The sequence below is a fragment of the Eumetopias jubatus genome, unplaced genomic scaffold, assembly GCF_037043125.1.
Source record: "Eumetopias jubatus isolate StellerSeaLion01/CBP00866 unplaced genomic scaffold, mEumJub1_p1.0 scaffold_3, whole genome shotgun sequence".
Classification (NCBI taxonomy): domain Eukaryota; kingdom Metazoa; phylum Chordata; class Mammalia; order Carnivora; family Otariidae; genus Eumetopias; species Eumetopias jubatus.
In genome coordinates, this window is record NW_028274809.1 from 117,533,066 (window position 1) to 117,556,108 (window position 23,043).

General features: G+C 37.3%; 1 protein-coding gene and 1 pseudogene across 2 annotated transcripts in view; both read left to right on the forward strand.

The window, feature by feature from the left end:
• SGCG (sarcoglycan gamma) overlaps nt 1-23,043 on the forward strand; it is a 119,280-nt gene that overhangs the window by 78,503 nt on the left and 17,734 nt on the right. For both annotated transcript variants that reach the window (XM_028106215.2, XM_088022178.1), the window contains 3 exons: nt 1,698-1,799; nt 6,174-6,261; nt 13,601-13,720. In XM_028106215.2, coding sequence (XP_027962016.1) covers nt 1,698-1,799; nt 6,174-6,261; nt 13,601-13,720 — 310 coding nt within the window. The remainder of the gene's footprint in view (nt 1-1,697; nt 1,800-6,173; nt 6,262-13,600; nt 13,721-23,043) is intronic.
• On the forward strand, nt 6,866-10,412 carry LOC148164736 (protein SDA1 homolog; annotated as a pseudogene).

Consider the following 23,043-nt stretch of genomic DNA (forward strand, 5'->3'; position numbering starts at 1 on the left):
CTGCATGTGTTTCACTGAACCCAGAAATTGAGCAGCAGATTTTCAGATTCAAATATATAATCTTGAAACTTCACTTTGGTTAACTCTAGGACAAAAAATTCCTGATGGAATTGTTTGCTAAAAACTGGTTTATTATCCACACATAATGGAGTTCGTAATATTGCTAATGTTGGCTTAATTTCATTAACTGTGCCTTTGAGTTGCATGGTTAGATTTTGTGAGAAACTGTAGAACAGTAGCTGTCAACCTTTTAGATTTTGAGCCCTTTCTTTAAACCAAGCTACACACTGAATCACACGTGTCAGAGAGACTCAGGAGAGCTTCCCTGCCGGTGGTGGGGGTTGACTCAAGCCCAGCAGCACTGAGGGACTTCCATTAAGCACAGGGCAAACTCCACTGCTTCCACACCCGAGTTTGGGAAGAGGACCATAATGGTGGTTCACAGACAGATAACCGGGCATAGTAATTCAGATTGAATCTGGTTCTTGTCAGTGGGGCTTATCAACCAGTGGAGTTCTTCAAAAGAGAAGTCTATGACATCAGTTCAGAGTAATGTATCTCTGTCCTGGAAATCACCTGTCACTGGAAAAAGTTGTCCTTAATGTTTTTGTTTCATTTTCCTGACCATTCTGCTCTCCCTTTCTTAAATCTACCTCTATCCTGGGGGAAGAGAAGAAAGATCAGAATTCAATTTGTTGTATTTAGGTGCTCCCAGGACATTCAAAAAGGAAGGAAAGATAGACAATCATATATATATATATATATATATATATATATATGGGTCTGGAGCTCGGAAGAGAGAATGTAAACTGCAAATAAACAGGTGAGAATTTCCACACTGAGATGGTAACCGAAGCTGAGGGCAGGGCCAGGGAGGGATCACAGGAGAGAGCCCGACTGAGCTTGAGGCCAGAGGCAAAGGCTGGGTAGATGACGATGAATGTGTATGGAGGTCAAGGAGAAAAGCTAGGAGAGCGCGGTATCCCGGAAACTGAGTTAGGATAGTGTTCCAAAAAGAAAGAGGTCTGGTGCTGAACGCTGCTGAGAAAGCAAAGGAAATGAAGCTTTAAAATGTCTACAAGATTTAACAGCATGGTGGTCACTGGTAATCTCCAGAATTAAGTCTTCTATCCTTCTATCCAGTAATTTTTCATGACTGAAACTTCCTTGAGAACTGACACCTTGAATAGAGTTTTGCATCCTCCTATATTGCTTTTCACTTAAGAACTGGCCAATAAACAGTTGCTATATTGTAAACTGCCGGATACAGTTGAAGCCTTTAAGGTATGGTGCGGGTGGGAGAGAGAGAACTGTTCTGTACCTTGTGGACCATTGTTAAAACTCATAGAACTGGACACCTCAAAACAGTCTGTTTTATTGCATCTTAATTTTTAAAAATGTTTTAAATAGTCGTGGCAGGAACCTTTTTCTTACATCGTGGTGGGCTCTTGGGGGTTTATTATAAATTGACTCTTTAAATCTTGTATGTCGTTCCTAAATAGTCCTTTGTATTACACAAAAGTTAATGAAATACTGACAATTGAGTAAAAACTAAAGTTTGAAATAGAATATTTAAGAGAAATACAGAAAAATGCCAATAGAAAACTTATGAAAATGCGTCTGTAATCTTAGTTGATCCTAAAAGAAAGGAAAAAGAAAGCTATAACAAAATCTCTATTGTCTCATCTTTTTACCAGACGGGAATGGGTCACTTGCGTGTTACAAAAGATGGTCTTCGCCTAGAAGGAGAATCAGAATTTTTATTCCCATTGTATGCCAAGGAAATACACTCCAGAGTGGTAAGAAAATGATGAAGCATTTAAATATTTTGTGTTTTATGAAAAGTAAATAATCATTAAGCACAGAAACAACATATTTCAGAAGAGGTTCTTAAATGTGTACAAACACACATTGATGTTACACTCTATAAAAAGCTTGGCTAGAAGGTTGTAAAACATATTTCTGCTATTACATTCTAAAAGGATTCCATTTTCATGTGCTTTAGATCTGAATTTGGTGGCCTCAGTAATTTAGACCATAATAAAAAAGGTTTGGTAATTAAAACCTTTATCAAAAATAATCTAAACTTCTTTTAGTGCAGGTAATTTGAATACACTCTTTCAAAGCATTTAAAATTATCTGAGAAGCTTAGAAGGAAATTAGTTTCATAGTAGTATGTTCTGTACTAATTATGCTAATTATAGATTATGGTCCTGTAGGATTCTCGGTAAATAGATTAAACATTCTCATTAAATAATTTTGTGACTTTATAAACAAATCTGTTTCAATATTATCTTCATTTACCTCCACAGAATTTATAACAGGTAGAGCCAAGCATAAAATATAGTCCATTTTTGTAATACGTTCTATTTTGCTTTCAGTGATGCTATGGACTTTGTAGTAAAGATAAACATTTGGCAAATTATTGATTAGGTGGCATTATCCCAACAAAATGTTAAACTTCATCCAACAACTTGCCAATTGTATGAAGAGTGCACTCTTCATTTTCCTGTCATATTTCTATATATGAAAGGATATGTCAGTATCTCCTACATGTAGAGGCTCTTCCAGCTACTCTAGGGCAATTGGGAAGGATACAAAAGTCTAACCACTGAGAACACATGTGGTCTTCGAGATAAACCACACCCCTACATGGACATCAGAACAATCACCAAGCTCTACTATCAAATATGGACTGCGGAGGTGAGATTCTAGAAAGTGCAAAGCACATACGTAGCTCTTAGACACTACTCTATTACTTCTGAGAATGTCTCAGTTGAGAGTAGAAACAGGCAAATGATGTGGAATATGACAGGCTGATACATGCATAAACCCGATTCTATGAGCTTCTTTGGATAATACGCTTACATTAATTGTGATGGCATTTAAATATATTAAATACCCCTGTCATATGGGAACATGGGGAATGAACCTAAGCTTTTGTAAAAGGGGAGGTCAGATCTGAGCAAATAATTTAAATATTAGAACTTGGCCATCTTTCCTCCCAGAGTTATGTTGGCTGATCCCCTATCATATTTTTGAAGAGATAAGACTGGTAGAATAACCTGGTGACTGAAACCAGGTGACTGGTTCATAACAAATTTACTCTTCTGGATTTAATAATACTTTTAGTTATACTTATCAGATGTTTTTCATCTCTGGTATACTTTTAAAAAACAGCAAAATTGTGTAAATTATTTTAGATAATCATTTTTAAAGTTTTACAATGATGGATTGATGAAATATGTCAATTGATACATAAAATTACAGAAACATTTGGAATAATAATTTGTGATCACAGAAATAGAAAGTATCTGGTAACTAATATGGCTTTCCAATAATAGGATTAACTGAACAAAATTATGTTTTATATTTTCTGTATACACTGATATATTAGTTACATTTGCTTTTCAAAGATGAGTCCAGGAAGTAATTTTCCATAAAACTACAGAAATGAATTTGCAAAATTTGACATATATTCATTTATCTATATTGCTGAGGTGAGAGAATTTATTATAAATATAATTCAACATGGTATTCTGGCTTCTAACATGTGATTACTCTTCACATTTAATACATGAAGTCCTGTCAAGATCCTGCCTGGAGCTCATGATTTAAAACCATCCACCCTGCCCATTGACCTAAACACGTAGCAATTATATTCGATAAAACAAAAAGGCTGTATTTAGAAACATAGAGACATAGCCAAAAATGAAATGAAGCCCAAACACACAGTGGTAAAGCTTTACTTGAAATGATTGTCTTTGAAGTTCACAATCCTGGAAAGCAGCAGAGGTAGCTTACCATCAAAGCCCACAGAGGAATAGAGACCAAAATGGCACCTGATGAGACTGCTTGGGACTCCAGCCAGACCTCCTGCATGAGACAGCAGTGAAAGGCAAAAAAGGCTTGCACCTACTGCTCAGGCTTGAATAAAACTGTATATCTGTGAGATTGAGCCCATAAAGGAGCCCATAAAAATGCCAGACAAAGCCCCGAATGTCACTGAGGACACAAGCCCTGAGCCACCATTATAAGACTGAGAAACATGGCAGTCTGAATGAAAACAATGGTAAAGCCTTTAGACAGGCTGGTTGAGTCCAGAAATTAAAATATATTCACACAGGGAGCTTGAGACTGAAATTTGCAACCACATAAGGAAAACTCCATCTAAATAAAGGATACCAAATAGACTCTCTAAAAAAGAGAATTAACTTCCAATTAAGTAAAAATAATCATTCTGAAAATGACTGGAAAAGCACACTTAAGAATCTCACAGAGATAAAGCTATTTTTGAGTGGCTTTTATTAAAAGAATAAGAAATTATAAAATCAAAACGGGTAAAACAAGACAGAAATAATAGGGAACAGATTTACCCACTTTTATTAAGCAACTAAAAAAACCTTGAGAAAGTATATGAAACAATGGTTTTTGTTATGGTCTGGAAGTCACCTGTTGAAACCTAACCCCTAAGGTGATGGTACTAGGAGGTGGGGCTTTGGAGAGATGAGGTCATAAGGACGGAGCCCTCGTGATGGAATTAGTGCCCTTATCAGAGCACCCTGAGAGAGCTCTGTGAGCTGGAAGGCACCTTCCAGCTGAAGGCACCTTCCGTGAACCAGAAAGTGAGTTTCGTGGGACACCAAATCTGCCAGCACCATGATCTTGGACTTCCCAGTCTCCAGAACTGTGAGAAAGAAATCTTCATTGTTTATAAGTTATCCAGTCTCTGGCATTTTGTCATAGCGCCAAAATGAAGTAGGATGGTTTTCAAATATTGGACAGTGGCAGTCAGGACAGTTATCTCTGAGAAAGGGAACAAAAGAGATGAGCCCTAGGACTGCCCCAGTTTACTGCCTGGAGAGAGTTTCTAAGGCCACAGTGAGGGAGGGGACCAGTGCAGAGGCAGGCATTCTCCCCAAGTTGAGAAGATACGGTTGGGAGTCCAAGGAAAAGCAGTCAACCTGAAGTTCACAGGGCAGAGTACCGTGCAGGAGGGGGCTGCCGCCACTGAGAGAGCCCAGAGATTGCACAGAGTGCCCCCCTTCACCACCCTGCACACCGAGGCTAGAGGGAAGAAATTGGTAAACTGTTAATTCTTATTGTCATGCTAGTTATTTTTGAACAGTGCAAAAACAAGGATTAAGGTCACATTATTGGATAAAATGTGAGATGCTGATAGATCCATCTGCTTCCACAAAGCAATTTGGAGAATTTCGGACGTACCAGAGTTCAAAGGCACTCCTGAAACTTCTTTCCTTCTGAAAAATCACATTATTCCCTGCAGCTTCGGAAGATACTTGGTTCCCTCGGAATGGACCATAAACCCACCTGAATCCAACAGCCAAATTGTTGCGTTCTTTTTGAAGAAAATTGTTTATATAAAAACAAACGATCTATAAAACAAAACCACCCATTCAGAGCTATGATATCACAGAAGGCACCTATGTGCACATAAAGCCCTCTTATCTTTCAACAAAAAATTCAAAAAACATAGGCATCTGACAAATTTTAAAAGCTCTTTTGAAATTGTGAAAAGACTTTACATTTTGAAAATAAGTAACATGGTATTTATTGTAGAAGAACTAACCATTCTCTGATTTATATTCCAAAAATATGTCTTGGACATAAATAATAAGAAATGAAATTTTAATTCCTTGGAATAGAAAAAACACTGATTAAAACTTGATGATTTTAGATCTTCACCCTGAGAACTAATTTGGTATATTGTGGCCAGGGCACACAAGCAGCAGAAACCCATACGAGTATTATAATTTATGAAAAAAAAAGTTAGGACATCTACAGTAGCAAGGAAATGAATTTTGCCACCAACCACATGAGCATAAAAGAAGACCCTGTGCCTGGAATGAATCCTCAGCGCTGCAGTCCCCTTGAGATGCTGAACAGGGAACCATGGTAGATTCTGCCTGGACTCCTAGCCCATAAAAACTATGATATAATAAATATGTGTTGTTTTAAACTTTGGGAAAAAAGTACATTTATTTACTCTTTTAACATAATATAGTCCAGAATTTGAAAATACTGTGTAGGGTCACAGGATCTGTGACTATGGAGAAATTATCTCCTATAAATCCTAAATTTATGTATGAATATAAAGATAGTCATTTTAAATAATGTACTTTTTTTGTCAAATTTTGTAAATGCTTTTCTAGGACTCATCTCTGCTTCTGCAGTCAACTCAGAATGTGACTGTCAACGCACGCAACTCTGAAGGAGAGGTCACAGGCAGATTAAAAGTGGGTGAGTCGGACTTCACTGTGCTTGGCCTGTGAGTGGTCCATGGAGAGCTGTGCTGAATGGATACATTTTTCTCTTCTAAAGAATTCAAAGTTACTTATGAACAATTAAAGCATGAATTTTTGGGGTGCCTGGGTGGCTCAGTTGGTTAAGCAACTGCCTTTAGCTCAGGTCATGGTTCCAGGGTCCTGGGATCAAGCCCCGCATTGGGCTCCCCGCTCAGCGGGAAGCCTGCTTCTCCCTCTCCCACTCCCCCTGCTTGTGTTCCCTCTCTCACTGTCTCTCTCTTTCTGTCAAATAAATAAATAAAATCTTTAAAGCATGAATTTTCTAAATATCATGCTGTGTTGACCACAGAGAATAATTGGCACCACAGGGGAGACAGTCTGAAGTATTTTAAGTAACGTTATTTTGATTCTAAGAAATAGAGGACCATGTATTTAACCAACTGCCCTTGGGTCAGCAATGTACACTCATCCAACCAGCTAAAACCAGAGAGTAGGCTCACCCAGGAGTGAGATCACATGGAATCTCACACAGTGATAAAAAGTGTTAGAGAGATAGATGGAAGAAATGACAAAAGAGCAAACCACCCAGTGAAAGGAATATGTACACATTCTCTATACTATCAGCAGTCTATAGATGTGCCAAATCCAAGAAATTAGGTGGACCTTTGCGTCCAGCCAATACAGACTGGTAACTTTCAGTGTCTCTTTTTTAATGACTGTTTTTACAAAACAGAATAATGTTACATGGGCAACGGCAGCCACATAATTAGCCTGATGATTCCTTTTTATCATGCTAATACAGGAGTTCTATATTTTATGTTCTTCTTTAATCTTTGTAACTTGTTCTAAATAATGGATCATATTTCTCTTTTGCTTAAAAGTTTGATCACTAAGTCCAGTGAAATTCTCAGTGGACCTAGAAGACAAATCTGAGTTTATCCAGCATACATGTTCTTGAAACTTGTCTAAATCAAATCATATTTTCTTGATGAATTATGTAGTATTATGATTTATCTTTTACCATTTTTTCATAAAATTCTTTGATTGTAGCTTTTAAGAGTTTGAGGGATCTTTGCTCATCTTTTGTCATTTGTTCAACATTTATTGGATGCCTATGTGCTACTTTTTAGATGCTGTCAAGTAAGTAATAATATATAAATAATATGCACATCTCTCTTAGGAGCGCCAAAAGTAAAAGATTCCCTTTGTATTCTTTATATTCTTATAAAAATGATTTAATACAAATATGTCCTAATTTAATATTTTGTTGAATGTGGATTTTCATATATCGTACAACAGAGTTACATAATATAAATCTGTCTCCAATTGCATGAGTGAAAAAACTGAAGCACCTGAAACCTCATTTGCTTAAGAACACACTATACAGCAGAAAAAGCCAAACCAGGAGGTAGTAGAAATTAGCAGTTAGCAGGAATTCATAGTTAGCAGGAAAAACAAACCCCGGGCCTTATTTCCTTCAGCCCAGAGTATAGCACTCCCTCTCTCCAATCAGATTTCCTTAAATTATGGCACACCAGTAACCACCCTAGTTCCTGCAAATATGGTTACCATTTTTGTCACCAACAAATGTACTTAAAAAACAAAAATACAAAAAACTTTCCTATTAGAATTACTTTGGTTTAAATTGTTAGTCTTAAGTCTTGAGTTTTAACCTTGGTGTTTCATGCTTGATATAGTGTTAAAGTTAGTGATTTCTTAATATACTTTGGTTGGAAAACCTCTGTTATATTAGGGACCCTGAACCAGGGAATATGCCTCAGCTCACCAGGGTTATTTTCAAGTAAATGATTTCCCACAGTCACAGTCATTCCAGCCTCATATTTCCTGGAAGATGCTAAATTTAGCCAACCTGTATATTAAAATGTAATTTATGTGAACTAGCCAAATTAATCCCACTTAATTAATGAATAATTATTTATTACTAAACCCCTGAAAAAAATGGCAATCAGTACAGTCAAAACCAAAAGTCTTAAATCCCAAAAGAAATCAAACATTGACAAGCAAGCAATAATAGCTAGCATTTCAAATCCTTGAACTGAAAGATATCAACTCATAGCAACAATAATGGAATCTTCCTAATCATAACTGCAGCTCTGGTTACCATAGCTACTTTTCCTTTGATTTCAAATAACAGAAATGAATTCTGGTTGGCTTAAAAAGAAGACACCGCCAGAAGTTTGCAAGCTGCACTCAGATGGGCTGGTTGGGTTTGGAGCTGGGTTTTCTGAGATCATAGCCTGGCTGTAGCCAGTGTATCCTGTGGAAGCACCAGTTTTCCACCAACTGGCAGTAGGTGCAGAAGTTGATCAAGCAGGACCCCTGGCCTCCACCTTGAGGGATTTCTATAGCATTACAGTCACTACCAATCCAAGTGGAGCTTTTCAAATTACAACCAAATAAACCCAGTGGGGAAGCTGGTAATGTTTATGGCACCATTTGGTCACTGCCACCCAGACGTCGAAGTCATTTTTCTGGATGCTAAAAGATACCCTCTGCTACAATCAAACTGTCTTAGATCCAGGTCTTCGAATAGCAAAGTGGAGAGGTAAGAATCTCATCAATCCATAAAGGTTGTTAGGGCTCTTGGAACTTCTGCATTGCCATGATAAGCTTCTGCAAAAGATTTTATATACTCAGAACGTGACTAATATAAAGAATAGAAATGTAAAATATAAAGAATATAAAATGTATATACTCAGAACATGACTAATACAAAGAATATAAATAAAAAGAAGGTGAATATAGCATTGCAGAATTTCATGCACGCTTTATTATGAGACAGCAGTGCACCTGCAGCCAAGCTGTCTTTGGATGTAATGACTGAACTCGGCAGAAGAAACGTTAGAAATGAGGCCAAAAATACCAGCGTTATCCCAGCTGCATGTTTCTCTGAAGTCACCAAGATGATACTGCTTTGAAATCCTTCCTAGAGAAACAGGAGAAAGGGGGCGGTGACTCAGAAATCTGAAGAAGAAAGACTGTCTAGTGCAGTGTGCTGCAGGAAAGGGAAGCTCCGAACACAGGGTTGCAACAGGCTGTGAATGTAAGAGTGTAGTTAAGAGCCAAAAGTGGAACAATAACTGAGGCATTTGACTTTTCAGCTGTTCACTTGATTAATGATTCCCCAAGGTTCAGCAAATAAATTACTAAAGCATGCAGCATGCTCTGAGAAGAGGTTTGAAATGAGGGTGATGCTTAGGGACGTTATCTCCAGATTGGTGGGAATTCATGGGCTTTTTCTCCTTAACTTTGATCCTTTGGTGCAGAGGTTTCTGCAGCCCCTTCAAAGAGAAATAACCGAGAGTCTTCTGTTTGCTGCACAAGCACAGCATCATCATCATTGCTCAAAACTGAGACCAGCCATTTTGTAATTGACAAAAAGTCCAGGGAAGTCATGACAGTAATAAGCAATGCTATCACAGATAGCAGCTCAATGTCGTCTGGCCGAGACCCCTCCAAGATCTGGCCCAGTGTAGAACACACAAAGAGAAGACTGTGATGACATCTTCTAGAACTTTGATTCAGCTCTTCTGATCACCATATCCTTTGATGTTGCAGAAGAAATTCTGGAGTGAGCCTACAGAGGTCTTGAGAGAAGCAAGAGTGCAAAGGGGTGCCTGGGTTGGCTCAGTTGGTTGAGCATCCAACTCTTGATTTTGGCTCAGGTCATGGTCTCAGAGTCATGAGATCCAGTCCTACATCAAGCTCCACATTCAGCAAGGAGTCTGCTTGAGATTTTTCTCCTTCTCCCTCTCCCTCTGCCACTCATATGCTCTCGCTCGCTCTCTCTAAAATAAATAAATCTTAAAAAAAAAGAAGAAGAAGCAAGAGTTCAACAATATGGAGAATTCAATGCTAGATTGCATCTTGGCAGCAGACATTCTAGAATTGAAAAAGAGGAAGAGAATGACAAAGATGGGTGGGAAAGTACCAGTCTTAGGAAGAGGAGGATGCTGATGGTAAATGGGTTGACATGTACCACTCTTCCCTGAGGAACAGCAAGAACTTGCCAAGAATCTGACCAGCATGCTCACAGAGGAGTGGAAAGCCAAAACTGCTGCCCTCAGACCAAGATATGGCAAAATCTCACAGAAGTACATATATACACTCCTGTTGACCAAGTAATCCCACTTCTAGGGATCGACCCTGAAGATACCACCCCAACCAAACAAAATACATGCATAAAGGTTATTCTTGGTGGCAGTATTTCTAATTGCAAAGCATTGGAAACCACTTACATATCCATATGTCTGGGTGAATGGCTGGATAACCACAGTACATCCACGTGACAGAGAACCCTGCATCTGTAAAAAAGGATGAGGAAGATATCTAAGAATTTATATGGAATAACTTCCCGGATGTATTTGTAAGCAATAGAAGTAAAGTGCAGAAGAGTATCTATTGTATGCCACCCTTCATGGAAGAAAGAAAGGGATATAAGAAAACATATGTGTGTTTACTTATTTGTAGGCAAAAGAAGGAGAAACCTGAAATGCAGAGACTGGCTCCTTTCTGGGTATGCATGGGAAGGGGGTGGGGGATGAGTCTGAGGTAGAAGGGATGAGGAGGAAGTCACATATCCAATTAAAGCTATCAAGGATTCTGTATGTCAGGAAAAACTTGGTTGTATTTGCACTCTCAAAAACCCTTAAGCCGATTTCACAAACATCAATTGGTCAGATGATGAAAACTTCCTTTATTTATTTCCTTCATTTTTCATTTCCTTCTTTGTACCAAAGCCTTTCATTAAAAATTTTACTTAACCAGATAGTTACTTTTATCACCAAGGTAGAATTTGAATTTTATTTCTTAAAGAACTCCACTGCAAAAGAGGATTATTTACTTAGCTCTAATCACTGTTCAGCTAGGTCAATGAAAACTAGTAGAATATTAATAAAACTTAAAAGATTGATTAGAAACTTTGTTATTTTAAGAGATGATTATCCCTGTGATTATGGGCTTGTCATCACTTGGAGAATAGTGTCTTCTGAAGTGAAAACATGTTTAAATTTAACATTCAACGTGTCTTTGTTTTTAATAAAACGAAGATGGAATTTTATTCACCTCTGTGCCTTTGTTCAAGTATTTCCCTCTACCAGGCGTACCTCATTCTCCCTTCATCAGGGGAACAGAAACTCTTTCTACAAGGTCAGCTCAGACACCATTTCCCAGGGTGCCATTCCTGACCCCCAAGGCCAGATCAGGGATTCCCTGTCAGGCTTTCTCATTGAACGCTGCCTTCCTTGTATCATAGCACTTCCCAAATTGTCCTGGAACTAGGTTCATATGCTCTTTCTTCAGTGGACTAGGAACTCCTATAAGCTGTGAGCTACATCCCACAATTGTTTATCTATCCTCAATTCTTAGCCCAGAACCTTAAACATAAAAAAAAATGCCATAAATTTGTGCTGAATGGTACAGACTCACTTTTTTGCATTGTCTTTTAAATTTATTTATTTTTTTAGTAATCTCTACACCCGACATGGGGCTCGAACTCATGACTCTGAGATCAAGTGTTGCATTTTTGCATTTTCTTTGACTTGAGTAAGGGTTTATATGACTACTTATATTGCTCCTCATGAAAATTATGCTCCTAAGCTTGTTGACTAGTTCATCACCGTATATGAACCAGTGGTTACAGAAAAGGTATCAGTCATGTAGTTGAACCCCTTTTACTGAATAATGCCTCCTAGAACTGTTATGTGAATCTCCAATAAGCTCAACAGTGAAGTCTTACTGGATAAATTATTCCAGGTTTTTTTTCTCCTTGTCAATTTTAAATGCCCGTAACTTCATATTCGTCATGTAATATAAATATAAATAATGCAAAGCAGTATTTATATAATGACTATAGCAGTGACCCAGAAGAGGTGAATGGTGATGCTGAGTCCCTGAGTGACTGAGTCTGGGTAAAAGTGCGGAAGAGCAGAAATACAGGCAACTATCTAAAAAAATAAAGTCTGGCTTCCTTAAGGGAAAGAAGATTAAGACATAGAGGAAAAAATGAGTTCCACTTTATAACTGCCTCAAACACACACAGACATATTTAAATGAAGAATCACTGAAGGCTTTTACAATACCAGTTAATGAGATAATGTAAGAATATGTTGGTGATCATATCCAAAACTGGTTAATGTATTCGTTGAAGAGCTTCTATTTAATTTCTGGTTAGGTATCCATCAACTTTAATGAGTACTGGGAGTGATAGAGGGACATACACGCAAAGACTCTAAGATAGCCATTTTCTCAATAAACTTACTCTCCTACGCAATAAAGCTAACATACAAAAGAATTAGGGAACACATGTAGTTCCTTGCACGAATGCTGAGAGCTATGTTCCAGAGAGATTAACCCATTATGCTGCCAGGGTTAGAAAGATTGGAAGCACAAAGATGAATTAGGAAACAAAATGGTGAACGCTTGAGAGCAGGCAAGGGAAATCGAACAAGGTCGGGTATGTTCTTGAGGGCACAGTATCCCCAGTGCCCAGCACATGGGAGCACCCACTAAATCTTTGCTGAGTAAATAATGAGTTCGTAGTCACAGAGTCCAAAGCTCATCTGATGAGATGAAACTTGGAGGAGAAAGTGATGCCTCTGTCACTAAAATATGAAGAAGGAAGGCGTGAAGGGGACAAAAATGCCATAGGGGAAGGAAGGACAGAAGCTTGAAGATGTTCTGCGATGATGTCTGTTTTCTCCAGGGGCTAAGAGGTGAGGACCTGTCCCGAGGATAAGGGCAGAGGAGGGAATCTGAATATGATTCATTTTCTGGGTTGACTTTGGCCATTAAAGTGAGCCATTCATAAAATGGTCTTTCACAAATCTCATGTTTTCAGAATACAAAATCCTTAGTTGGGTAATACTCAAAAGATGACAAATTTAAATAATCTGAGTAGACGAAATATGTTATTTTGGGCAAGTTGTAAACTTGAAAAAATTAACTTTTAGATGACTTATCTGTTCATATATTTGATCTAGATTAACATATTTTTTTGGTTTTGCTTTTTCAATTTTTTGTTTGAGTATAGTTGACACACAATGTTGCATTCATTTCAGGTGTACAACATAGTGATTCAGCATCTCTACACATTATGCTTTGCAGATTAGCACATATTTGACATAATTTTAATAATATAGATTTAGGCTTAGAACTTAAAAAGTTTAATCATAGAATTTAAAAGAACTATTGGTAACAGATTTTATATATTTAGTAATTTGGCAAGGGTGACATGATATGACATGTAAAAATAGAGATTTTGACACTACATATAGTAAACACTTCATAATAAAATGTTTTAATGAATTGTTCAGGTCCCAAAATGGTAGAGGTCCAGAGTCAACAGTTTCAGATCAACTCCAAGGATGGCAAGCCACTGTTTACTGTCGATGAAAAGGAAGTCGTGGTTGGCACAGATAAACTTCGAGTAACTGGTATGTGATAACTTTATTTATTTATTTATTTTTTAAGAGTTGGTTACACTTTTTATTTATTTTTATTTTTTTACTTTAAATTTTTTATTGTTATGTTAATCACCATACATTACATCATTAGTTTTTGATGTAGTGTTCCATGATGCATTGTTTGTGCAAAACACCCAGTGCTCCACGCAGAACATGCCCTTTTTAATACCCATCACCAGGCTAACCCATCCCCCACCCTCTCCCCTCTGGAACCCTCAGTTTGTTTTTCAGAGTCCATCGTCTCTCATGGTTCGTCTTCCCCTCCGATTTCCCCCCCTTCATTCTTCCCTTCCTGCTATCTTCTTCTTCTTCTTTTTTTTTTAAACATATAATGTATTATTTGTTTCAGAGGTACAGATCTGTGATTCAACCGTCTTGCACAATTCACAGCGCTCACCATAGCACATAGCCTCCCCAATGTCTATCATCCAGCCACTGCATCCCTCCCACCCCACCCCCACTCCAGCAACCCTCAGTTTGTTTCCTGAGATTAAGAATTCCTCGTATCAGTGAGGTCATATGATACATGTCTTTCTCTGATTGACTTATTTCACTCAGCATAACACCCTCCAGTTTCATCCACGTCGTTGCAAATGGCAAGATCTCATTCCTTTTGATGGCTGCATAATATTCCATTGTGTATATATACCACCTCTTCTTTATCCATTTGTCTGTCGATGGACATCTTGGCTCTTTCCACAGTTTGGCTATGGTGGACATTGCTGCTATAAACATCAGAGTGCATGTACCCCTTCAGATCCCTACATTTGTATCTTTGGGGTAAGGTTCCTCAAAAAGTTGAAAATAGAGCTACCATATGATCCAGCAACTGCACTACTGGGTATTTACCCCAAAGATAACTTTTTTTTTAAATTGAGATATAATTAACATATAATATTAGACTCATTTCAGGTGTACAACATAATGATTTGATATCTGTATCTATTGTGAAATGATCACCACAGTAAATCTAGTTAACATCCATCACCACACATAGTTACAAATTTTTTTCTTGTGAGGAGCACTTTTATTTTTTTTATTTTAATTGCAGTGTAGTTAATAGTAGTGTTATACTAGTTTCAAGATCTATTCTCTCAGCAACTTACAAATATGCAATACAGTATTGTTAACTATAGTCACCATACTTACATAACATCCCCAGGACTTAGTTATTTTATAACTAGAAGTTTGTACCCTTTGACCCCCTTTACCCATTTTGCCCATCCCCACCCCATGCCTCTGGCAACCACCAATCTCTTCTCTGTATCTATGAGTTTGGCTTCTTTTTTAGATTCTACATGTGAGATCACACAGCATTTATCTTTCTCTGACTTATTCCACTTAGCATAATGACCTCATGGTCTATCCATAGTTGCAAATGGCAAGATTTCCTTCTTTTTTATGGCTGAGTAATATTCCATTGCATATAAATATCACATTTCCTTTATCCATTTATATGTACTAACTCTTAAGGAAAACAATATCCCATAGAATACATTTCTACAAAAGCATATTTTACTTTTGGCAAGTTTACTCTGGAATTTTTCAGGTAGGTAAGAAAAAGCAGTTTGAATTTGTTGACTCTTCTCTGTGGCATTTTTTTTTAATTCTTTTTTTTTAAAGATTTTTATTTATTTGTCAGAAAGAGAGAGAGAGCGCAAGCAGGGGGAGCAGCAGAGGGAGAGGGAGAAGCAGGCTCCTCACTGAGCAAGGAGCCCGATGTGGGACTCGATCCCAGAACCCTGGGATCATGACCTCAGCCGAAGGCAGACACCTAACGACTGAGCCACCCAGGCATCCCTTTTTTTAATTCTTGATACTCTCCTAGAAAAATGAAATCTTCCTCACAAATTTTTGATCATTCTTTTCTTCCACCATATTGTAACGCTTTATCTCTTTCCAGTTGGTGTAAACCGAAGACTTATCATAAATTCCTCTATCATCTGTATGATATTCTAATATCTCTTTCCCATATGCCTTTTGCAAGAGAATCTTCTTCCAACTTTCTTTTATTCCCATTGTATCAGGTACTTGGAATCCCTTTACTTCTATTAAAAACTTGTCTCTCTTGGAAATAAAGAGTGGGTGGGGTTCTGATAAAAATCACTTTTAGGACTGAAAAGAAGAAATTTGGGGGGGAAATGTGCAGAACATGTTTGAAATGTACTTGCTGAGCTTCTGTCAAGACTATAAAACATTGGAAAGCAGATACTGGTTAAATTGATCCCAGTACTTTTCTGTACTGTGCAACTTTATTCTCTCACACATTATTACCAATACTCATAAATAAAAACTGGCTTAAGAAGTAGACTCAAGCCTCATACAAAGTTTTATGTAATATATAATTCTTAAAAATATATATAAGAATCATAACCCGTGTTGCAGTATACACTAAGGCAGTAGTGTGTGTGAATTTCTTACTAAAATAAAGGACTCTAGGAATCTATTTAAAGGAAATTGATCATTTCCTAATAAAGAAATGGCTAGGTTGCCCAAGAGTGTTGGTCATCAGAAATCTACTATTGCTCCATACAAAGCATATTGGCTTTCAGATTCTATTCCTATCTCAACAATTACTAGTCACATGACCTCAGACAAGTTCATCTCTTAGGCTGTTTCCCCACTTTTAAAAGTAGATTGATAATGTCTTCTGTACTAGCATTGCTGAATTAAGTGGATTAATATATGCAGAGGGCAGCAGAGGTCTTGATAAAGTGTTATTGTACTGCAGGGCAATGAAATCTATAGGGAAAACAGTTTAAGAAATAGGACAGATTGCTTCAAACCCAAGCCATCCTACACTGGGCATCCCTTCAGTGAAACTTTTCTTATCCTAGGGCTCTTCCAGGTCTTGATGTTAATTTTAGTCAAACAGGTGAGAAAAATTGATAAGCAACTATAATATTTATTACCTGCATGTATGTATCAGAATCGCCCACATGTATGTATCAGAATCACCCATGTATCAGGGCTTGTCAAAATATATGTTGCTTGGCTTCATCCCCAGAGTTTCTGATTCAGTAGCTCTGGAATGGGACATGAGAATCTGCATTTCTTATAAGTTCTCAGATGATACTGATGCTTCAGTGCTAGGGACCACAGGCTGAGAAACACTCCCTATGTTAACTTGTCCAGAATCAGTGGAAAAAAACAACATGTTGGTTCCATATAGCCGGTCCCCCGGCACACACACATTTCAGTTAGTCTTTTTAAAGATAAGTTATATTCTTCTTCTTTTCATATTTTTTTTTGTCTGAGGTATAAATTTCTTCCAAGCTCCTCTTCTCTCCAGTGAGACTAACTAGAGCAAATACACCGCACCTGTAATTACTGTATACTTTCCTTGTCATTATGCCATTATAACAATATGGAGTTTTTGTCACCAGGGCAACCTGAGTGGTGAGCATATGAACAGTATAATTTTGATGCAGATCTTGACTCTTCTCAGTTTTTCAGTATGTTCATAGCTTCCCTAAATTTTGTGATTAAAGAAATGCAAGAAATTTTACAATTCTGACTTCTCTCCTTATTTTTCCTATCCAAGGTCGGACTCCCTCTCAATATTGTATAGCTCAGACTTTCTCAGCCTTAATACTACTGACATTTTGGGCTAGATAATATTTTTGGTGTAGGTGTGGGGCTATCCTATGCACTGCAGGGTACTTAGCAGCATCCCTGACCTTTATGCATAGATACAGTAGCATTCTTACCCCCAGAGTTATGACAACCAAAATGTCTGCAAACATTGCCAAAAGTTTTCAGGAGGATGAAGGGGTTGCAAAATCACCTCTAGTTTAGAACCACTGATTTACCTTAAACCTACACTGTTTCTCTGGACTTTATTAACATTGATTTAATGTGTACTATCTGCTAATAAGCAAGCTAAATACCTATAGTATAAAATGATTAAGATATACTTCCTTTTACATGATGTTTATATTTTAGCTGGAGAGCTTTTAACATAAATTAATTGGTTGGACACAGTCCACTAAGGACTGTAAGAGATGTTTGGGCCACAGGCTATAGGAGCAGCCTGGAGAAAGGCATCAGTTGTGCCAGAGTGTGATAGAAAGAGACACAGAGTGGGTCAGACAAGGTTTCTCAAGAAAAGATGAATTTAGGCTGGTCCTAGAAAAATGCATCAAGGTTTATCAGGAAGAAAAAGTGAGGTTAATTTTTCTAAACAGAGTGTAGAGCATGAATGAATATTAATAAATGGATATTGATAGATACTTATTAAATAGTATTAAAATATTAAATTAATGTATTTTATTAATGAATCTAAATAATAATTAATATAAATATTAAGTTATTAAATTATTTTTAAATTATTAAATAATAGGCAATTATTAAAAATAAAGGTGGATTGGGCGCCTGGGTGGCTCAGTTGGTTAAACGACTGCCTTCGGCTCAGGTCATGATCCCAGGCTCCTGGGATCGAGTCCCACATCGGGCTCCCTGCTCAGCAGGGAGTCTGCTTCTCCCTCTGACCCTACCCCCTCTCATGCTCTATCTCATTCTCTCTCTCAAATAAATAAAATCTTTTAAATAAATAAATAAATAAATAAATAAAGGTGGATAACTTTCTGAGAACTTTTTGAGAACCAGACTGAGTTCCAATACCAGCTGCTCCACTGAGTAGATGTGTGACCTGGAGCATCTTTCACCCCTCAGTCCTTCACACTACAGCCCCAAATATCTATACCCACTGGTTTCTCATTGTACCAGACTGTTGAAAGAAATTGAAGAAGGCATGCCCCACATCAGGCTCCCTGCTCAGCAGGAAGCCTGCTTTTCCCTCTCCCACTCCCCCTGCTTGCTGTCTCTCTGTCAAATAAATAAATAAAATCTTAAAAAAAAGAAAGAAATTGAAGAAGGCACAAAAAAATGGAAAGTCATCCCATATTCATGGATCAAAAGAATCAATAATGTGAAAATGTCCATACTACTCAAATCCATCTATAGATTCAACTCAGTCCTTACCAGTATACCAGTGACATTCTTCACAGAAATGTAAAAAACAATTTGGAACCACAAAAGACCCCTAATAGTCAAAGCAATCTTAAGGGGAAAAACAAAGCTAGAAGTATCACACTGATTTCAAACTGTACTACAAAGCTGTAGTAATAAAAAACAATATGGTACTGGCATAAAAATAAATACAGAGACCAATGGAACAGAATTGAGAACCCAGAATTAAACCCCCACATATACAGTCAACTAATATTCAACAAGTGAGCCAAGAACACCCAATGGGGAAAGGATAGTGATGGAAAAACTGAATATACACAGAACAGTGAATTTGATATCTGCCTTACACTGTTCACAAAAACTAACTCAAAATGAATCCAAGACTTGAACATAATAGCTGATGCTATAAAACTCCTTGAAGAAATCATAGAGAAAATTCTCAACTCTGGTCTTGGCAATGATTTTTTGGACATGATGCCAAAAGCACAAACAGCAAATGCAAAACCCAGCAAAAGGGACTACATAAAACTTACGGCTTCTGCACAGCAAAATAAATAAATAACAAAATGCAAAACCAATCTACAAAGTGGGAGGACGTTTTACAGACCATGTATCAGATAAGGGGTTAATAGCTAAAGTACATAAAGAACTCATAGAAATGAATAACAGTGAGAATAACAAAAACCTCCTACAACTCAAAAACAAACAAAAAAACCTCAGATTTTAAAATGGTCAAAGGATGGGGCACCTGGGTGGCTTAGTCATTAAGCATCTGCCTTCAGCTCTGGTCGTGGTCCCAGGGCCCTAGGATCGAGCCCCACATCGGGCTCCCTGCTCGGCGGGAAGCCTGCTTCTCCTCTCCCACTCCCCCTGCTTGTGTTCCCTCTCTCACTGTGTCTCTCTCTGTCAAATAAATAAATAAAATCTTATAAATAAATAAATAAATAAATAAATAAATAAATAAATAAATAAAATGAAATGGAACTATATAGACATTTTCCTAAGAAGACATCCAAATTTCCACAGGTACATGAAAAAATGTTCAATACCACTACTCATCTGGGAAATGCAAATGAAAACCATAATGTAATATCACCTTACATCCATTAGAATGGCTTTCATCAAGAAAATTAAACAGGTTGGTGAGGATATGGAGAAAAGGGAGTACACTGTTGATGGGAATGTAAATTGTCTCAACCACTGTGGAAAACAGTATTGAGATTCCTTGAAAAATTAAAAATAGATATACTATATTATCCAGCAATTCCACTTCTGGGTATATACCCAAAAGAAATGAAAACAGGATATTGAAGAGATATATACACTCCCATGTTTATTGCAGCATTACTCACAATAGTGAAGATATGGACACAATTTAAGTGCCCATCAACAAATGAAAGGACAAAGATATGGTATGTACATACAATGGAATATTATCTAGTCATGAGAAAGAAGAACATCCTGCCATTTGCAACAAAATGGATAGACCTTGAACACATTATGCTAAGTGAGGTAAGTCAGAGAAAAACAAGTACTGTATGATATCACTAACATGTGGACTCTAAAAAAGCCAAACTCATAATAAAAAAAAAAAAAAAACAGTAGTTACCAGGGCATGAGGGATGGGGGATAGGAAAGATGTTATTTAAGGGTACAAACTTGCAACAAGTAGTCAATAAGTCCTAGAGATCGAATGCACAGTATAATGAATATAGAAAACATTATCGTATAATAGTCATCAAAACTGCTAAGAGACTAGAACTTAATTATTGCACTCACTAAAAAGAAAGGACCATTATGTAGCATGATAGAGATGCTAATTATCACTATAATGACAATTATAATATATAAATGTATCAAATTAACATATTTTACACCTTACATTTACACAGTGTTATATGTCAAATATATTTCAATAAAGTAGCATTCTTTAAAAAGTTCAATTTATCAGCTTCAATTTATCAGCTAGGAAACTGAAGAATTGTATTTAAATCATATTTATGGAGGAGATTAAATAATTTCACCAACTCACTTTGAAATTGACCGAGGCCTTTAAGCAGTCTCATTTTTCCCCTTAAAAATAGAATTGGTCAACAAGTGACCAAAGTTAGCATGCGCCTTTGTTAACTTCAATTATAGAACATGTTACTGAAGTAGCATCAAAATTTCATCTTAAAAAATTTTTTATACCACTGCCAGAACTGACTTCGGGCAGAAAATATACTTTAATTCCTTGGCAGTGATTTGCTAGGCTGGGTTCGTTCCCCAACATTTAGTAAGAAAAATATAGTCCTGTAATGTTACCCAATTTCCCTTGAGGAAAACAAGATTAATATAAGCCAGTTCAATTTCTTTGCACCTGTGCAGCTAAGCAGGCTTACATGAAGTTGGAAGTGATGGAGTAGAAATGCTGGAGTCACTCACAAAGCCACTGACAAAAGAGGATCTGGAGAATAAGATTTCAACAGCTGAAAAAGTAAACATAAAGATTATAAATCCAGGTCCCTTAAAAAAACACTTGACATATCTACAAGATGCTAAGAGATCACCATATCCTTTAAGAATATATCCAAGATCTCCAAACACTTTGTAATGAAGCTCTGTGAACAGTTGATGACCTGGCCCATTGGTTAGCAATCTTCAGCTGAAAGGAACAAAAGACCCAAAAAATCTGGCTTAAATGATAAGAATATATATTATCTTACATGAAAAGTCTGGAGGCAGGGTAGCTCCAGTTTGATTAATTCCGTGGTCCAGTAATATTCACTCCAGCTTTGCTTCTCTTAAGTGTGTCAACATTCCCCTTTTAATTGCAATATGGTTCTAACAGTCACTTCCCTGGGGGATGACTTCTCTAAACTTCTAGAAGAGGACCTTGATGGCCTCTTTAAATTACCCTTCCAACCTAAATTCTCCTCATATTAAATGATTTACATTTCTCTTGAAAGCGAGGTTTGGCTGGAATTATTTTCTTTAACCCAGTCTTTGGTTTTTAATGAGGAGTTTAATACACTTACTTACATTTTGATAGCTGTTCTATTTGGCCTTATCTATGTCTATTATTTCATGATTTTTATTTTTTATCATATTGAATTTAAGTCTGAAACAAGCCTGGTATAAAGGGAGACACAGAGAAACCAGTTCATGCATGTACTTGTTGGCCATTATAAGGATTTAGGATTTGTTTTAAATGCAATGGAAGAGCATTGAAATGTTTCAAACAGGGTACTCTTTGATTTGCTATACATCTTCAGATCAATATAATCATTATAAGGGAGAATAGATTGCTTGGAGGAAAGAGAGGAAACAGTAAGTCCAGTTAGGATGTCAACTGTACTTCAGGCAATATCTATTGCCTGCTGACCTGGACTAGGTGGTAACAATGGTCATTGAAGGAAGATAATGATTCCAAATTAAGAACTGACATATAGAACAAATAGGTGGCAGGAATTGAGAGAGGGGATGAAAGATGGAAAGATTATATTTGCTTCTGGATGATGACATTATTCTTTGGGTAATGGAGAAACCTGGGGAGAACACATTTACAAGGCAAAGAGAATAAACAGTTAATGTTTTAGATGCATAAATGCAAGGTATATGAAACAACCAAGTGGATATGTCAAAGTCAGCTCTTGGATATGTGAGCATTTATTGCACATAGTTGAAGTCTTGACTAGAGATATAAATGGAGGCCTCATCAACCAACTGAGCTCTGAGAGATGCCAGTGTTACAGCCCAGCGAGGTAAAGGAAGGGTAGCCACTAAAGAGAAGTGTGAAGAGACAGACAATGTGGTAAGAGGAATGTCATAGGAGCCATTTTCTTGATGCCAAGAGAGACTGTGTTCCCAGAATTTGGGTCCAGGAAAGATGAGAACAGAAACTGTCATTGAATATGTCATCCTGGAGGTCATGATTATCTTAACAAGAGCATCTTCTTTGGAGTATTAAGGCAAAAGGCAGTTTGTGGTGGTGGCAGAATAGAATGGATTGAAGGCAACAGAGACATCATGTGAAGGTTTGGCTGTGAGGCGGAGCAATGGAAATCTTTTTTGTTTTTGTAGCACTTGAAAAGCTCGTTTCAGTCCATAAGTACTCAATGCATGTGTGGAATCAATCTTAATAGTTATCAGTGTAGACATAAAAATCTAACACATGTCTGGGTATATATTATAATAGCACTATTTGGACAGAGGTATTCATGCTGAACTCTATTTCTGTAATTGAAAGAACCCATGAGTAGGGAAGAATAGAGCAGCCTAGAGCAATTTCCCCTTCAGTGTTGGGTTCTATCCATGAACTTCATAGTACTGGGTTCTGCCCG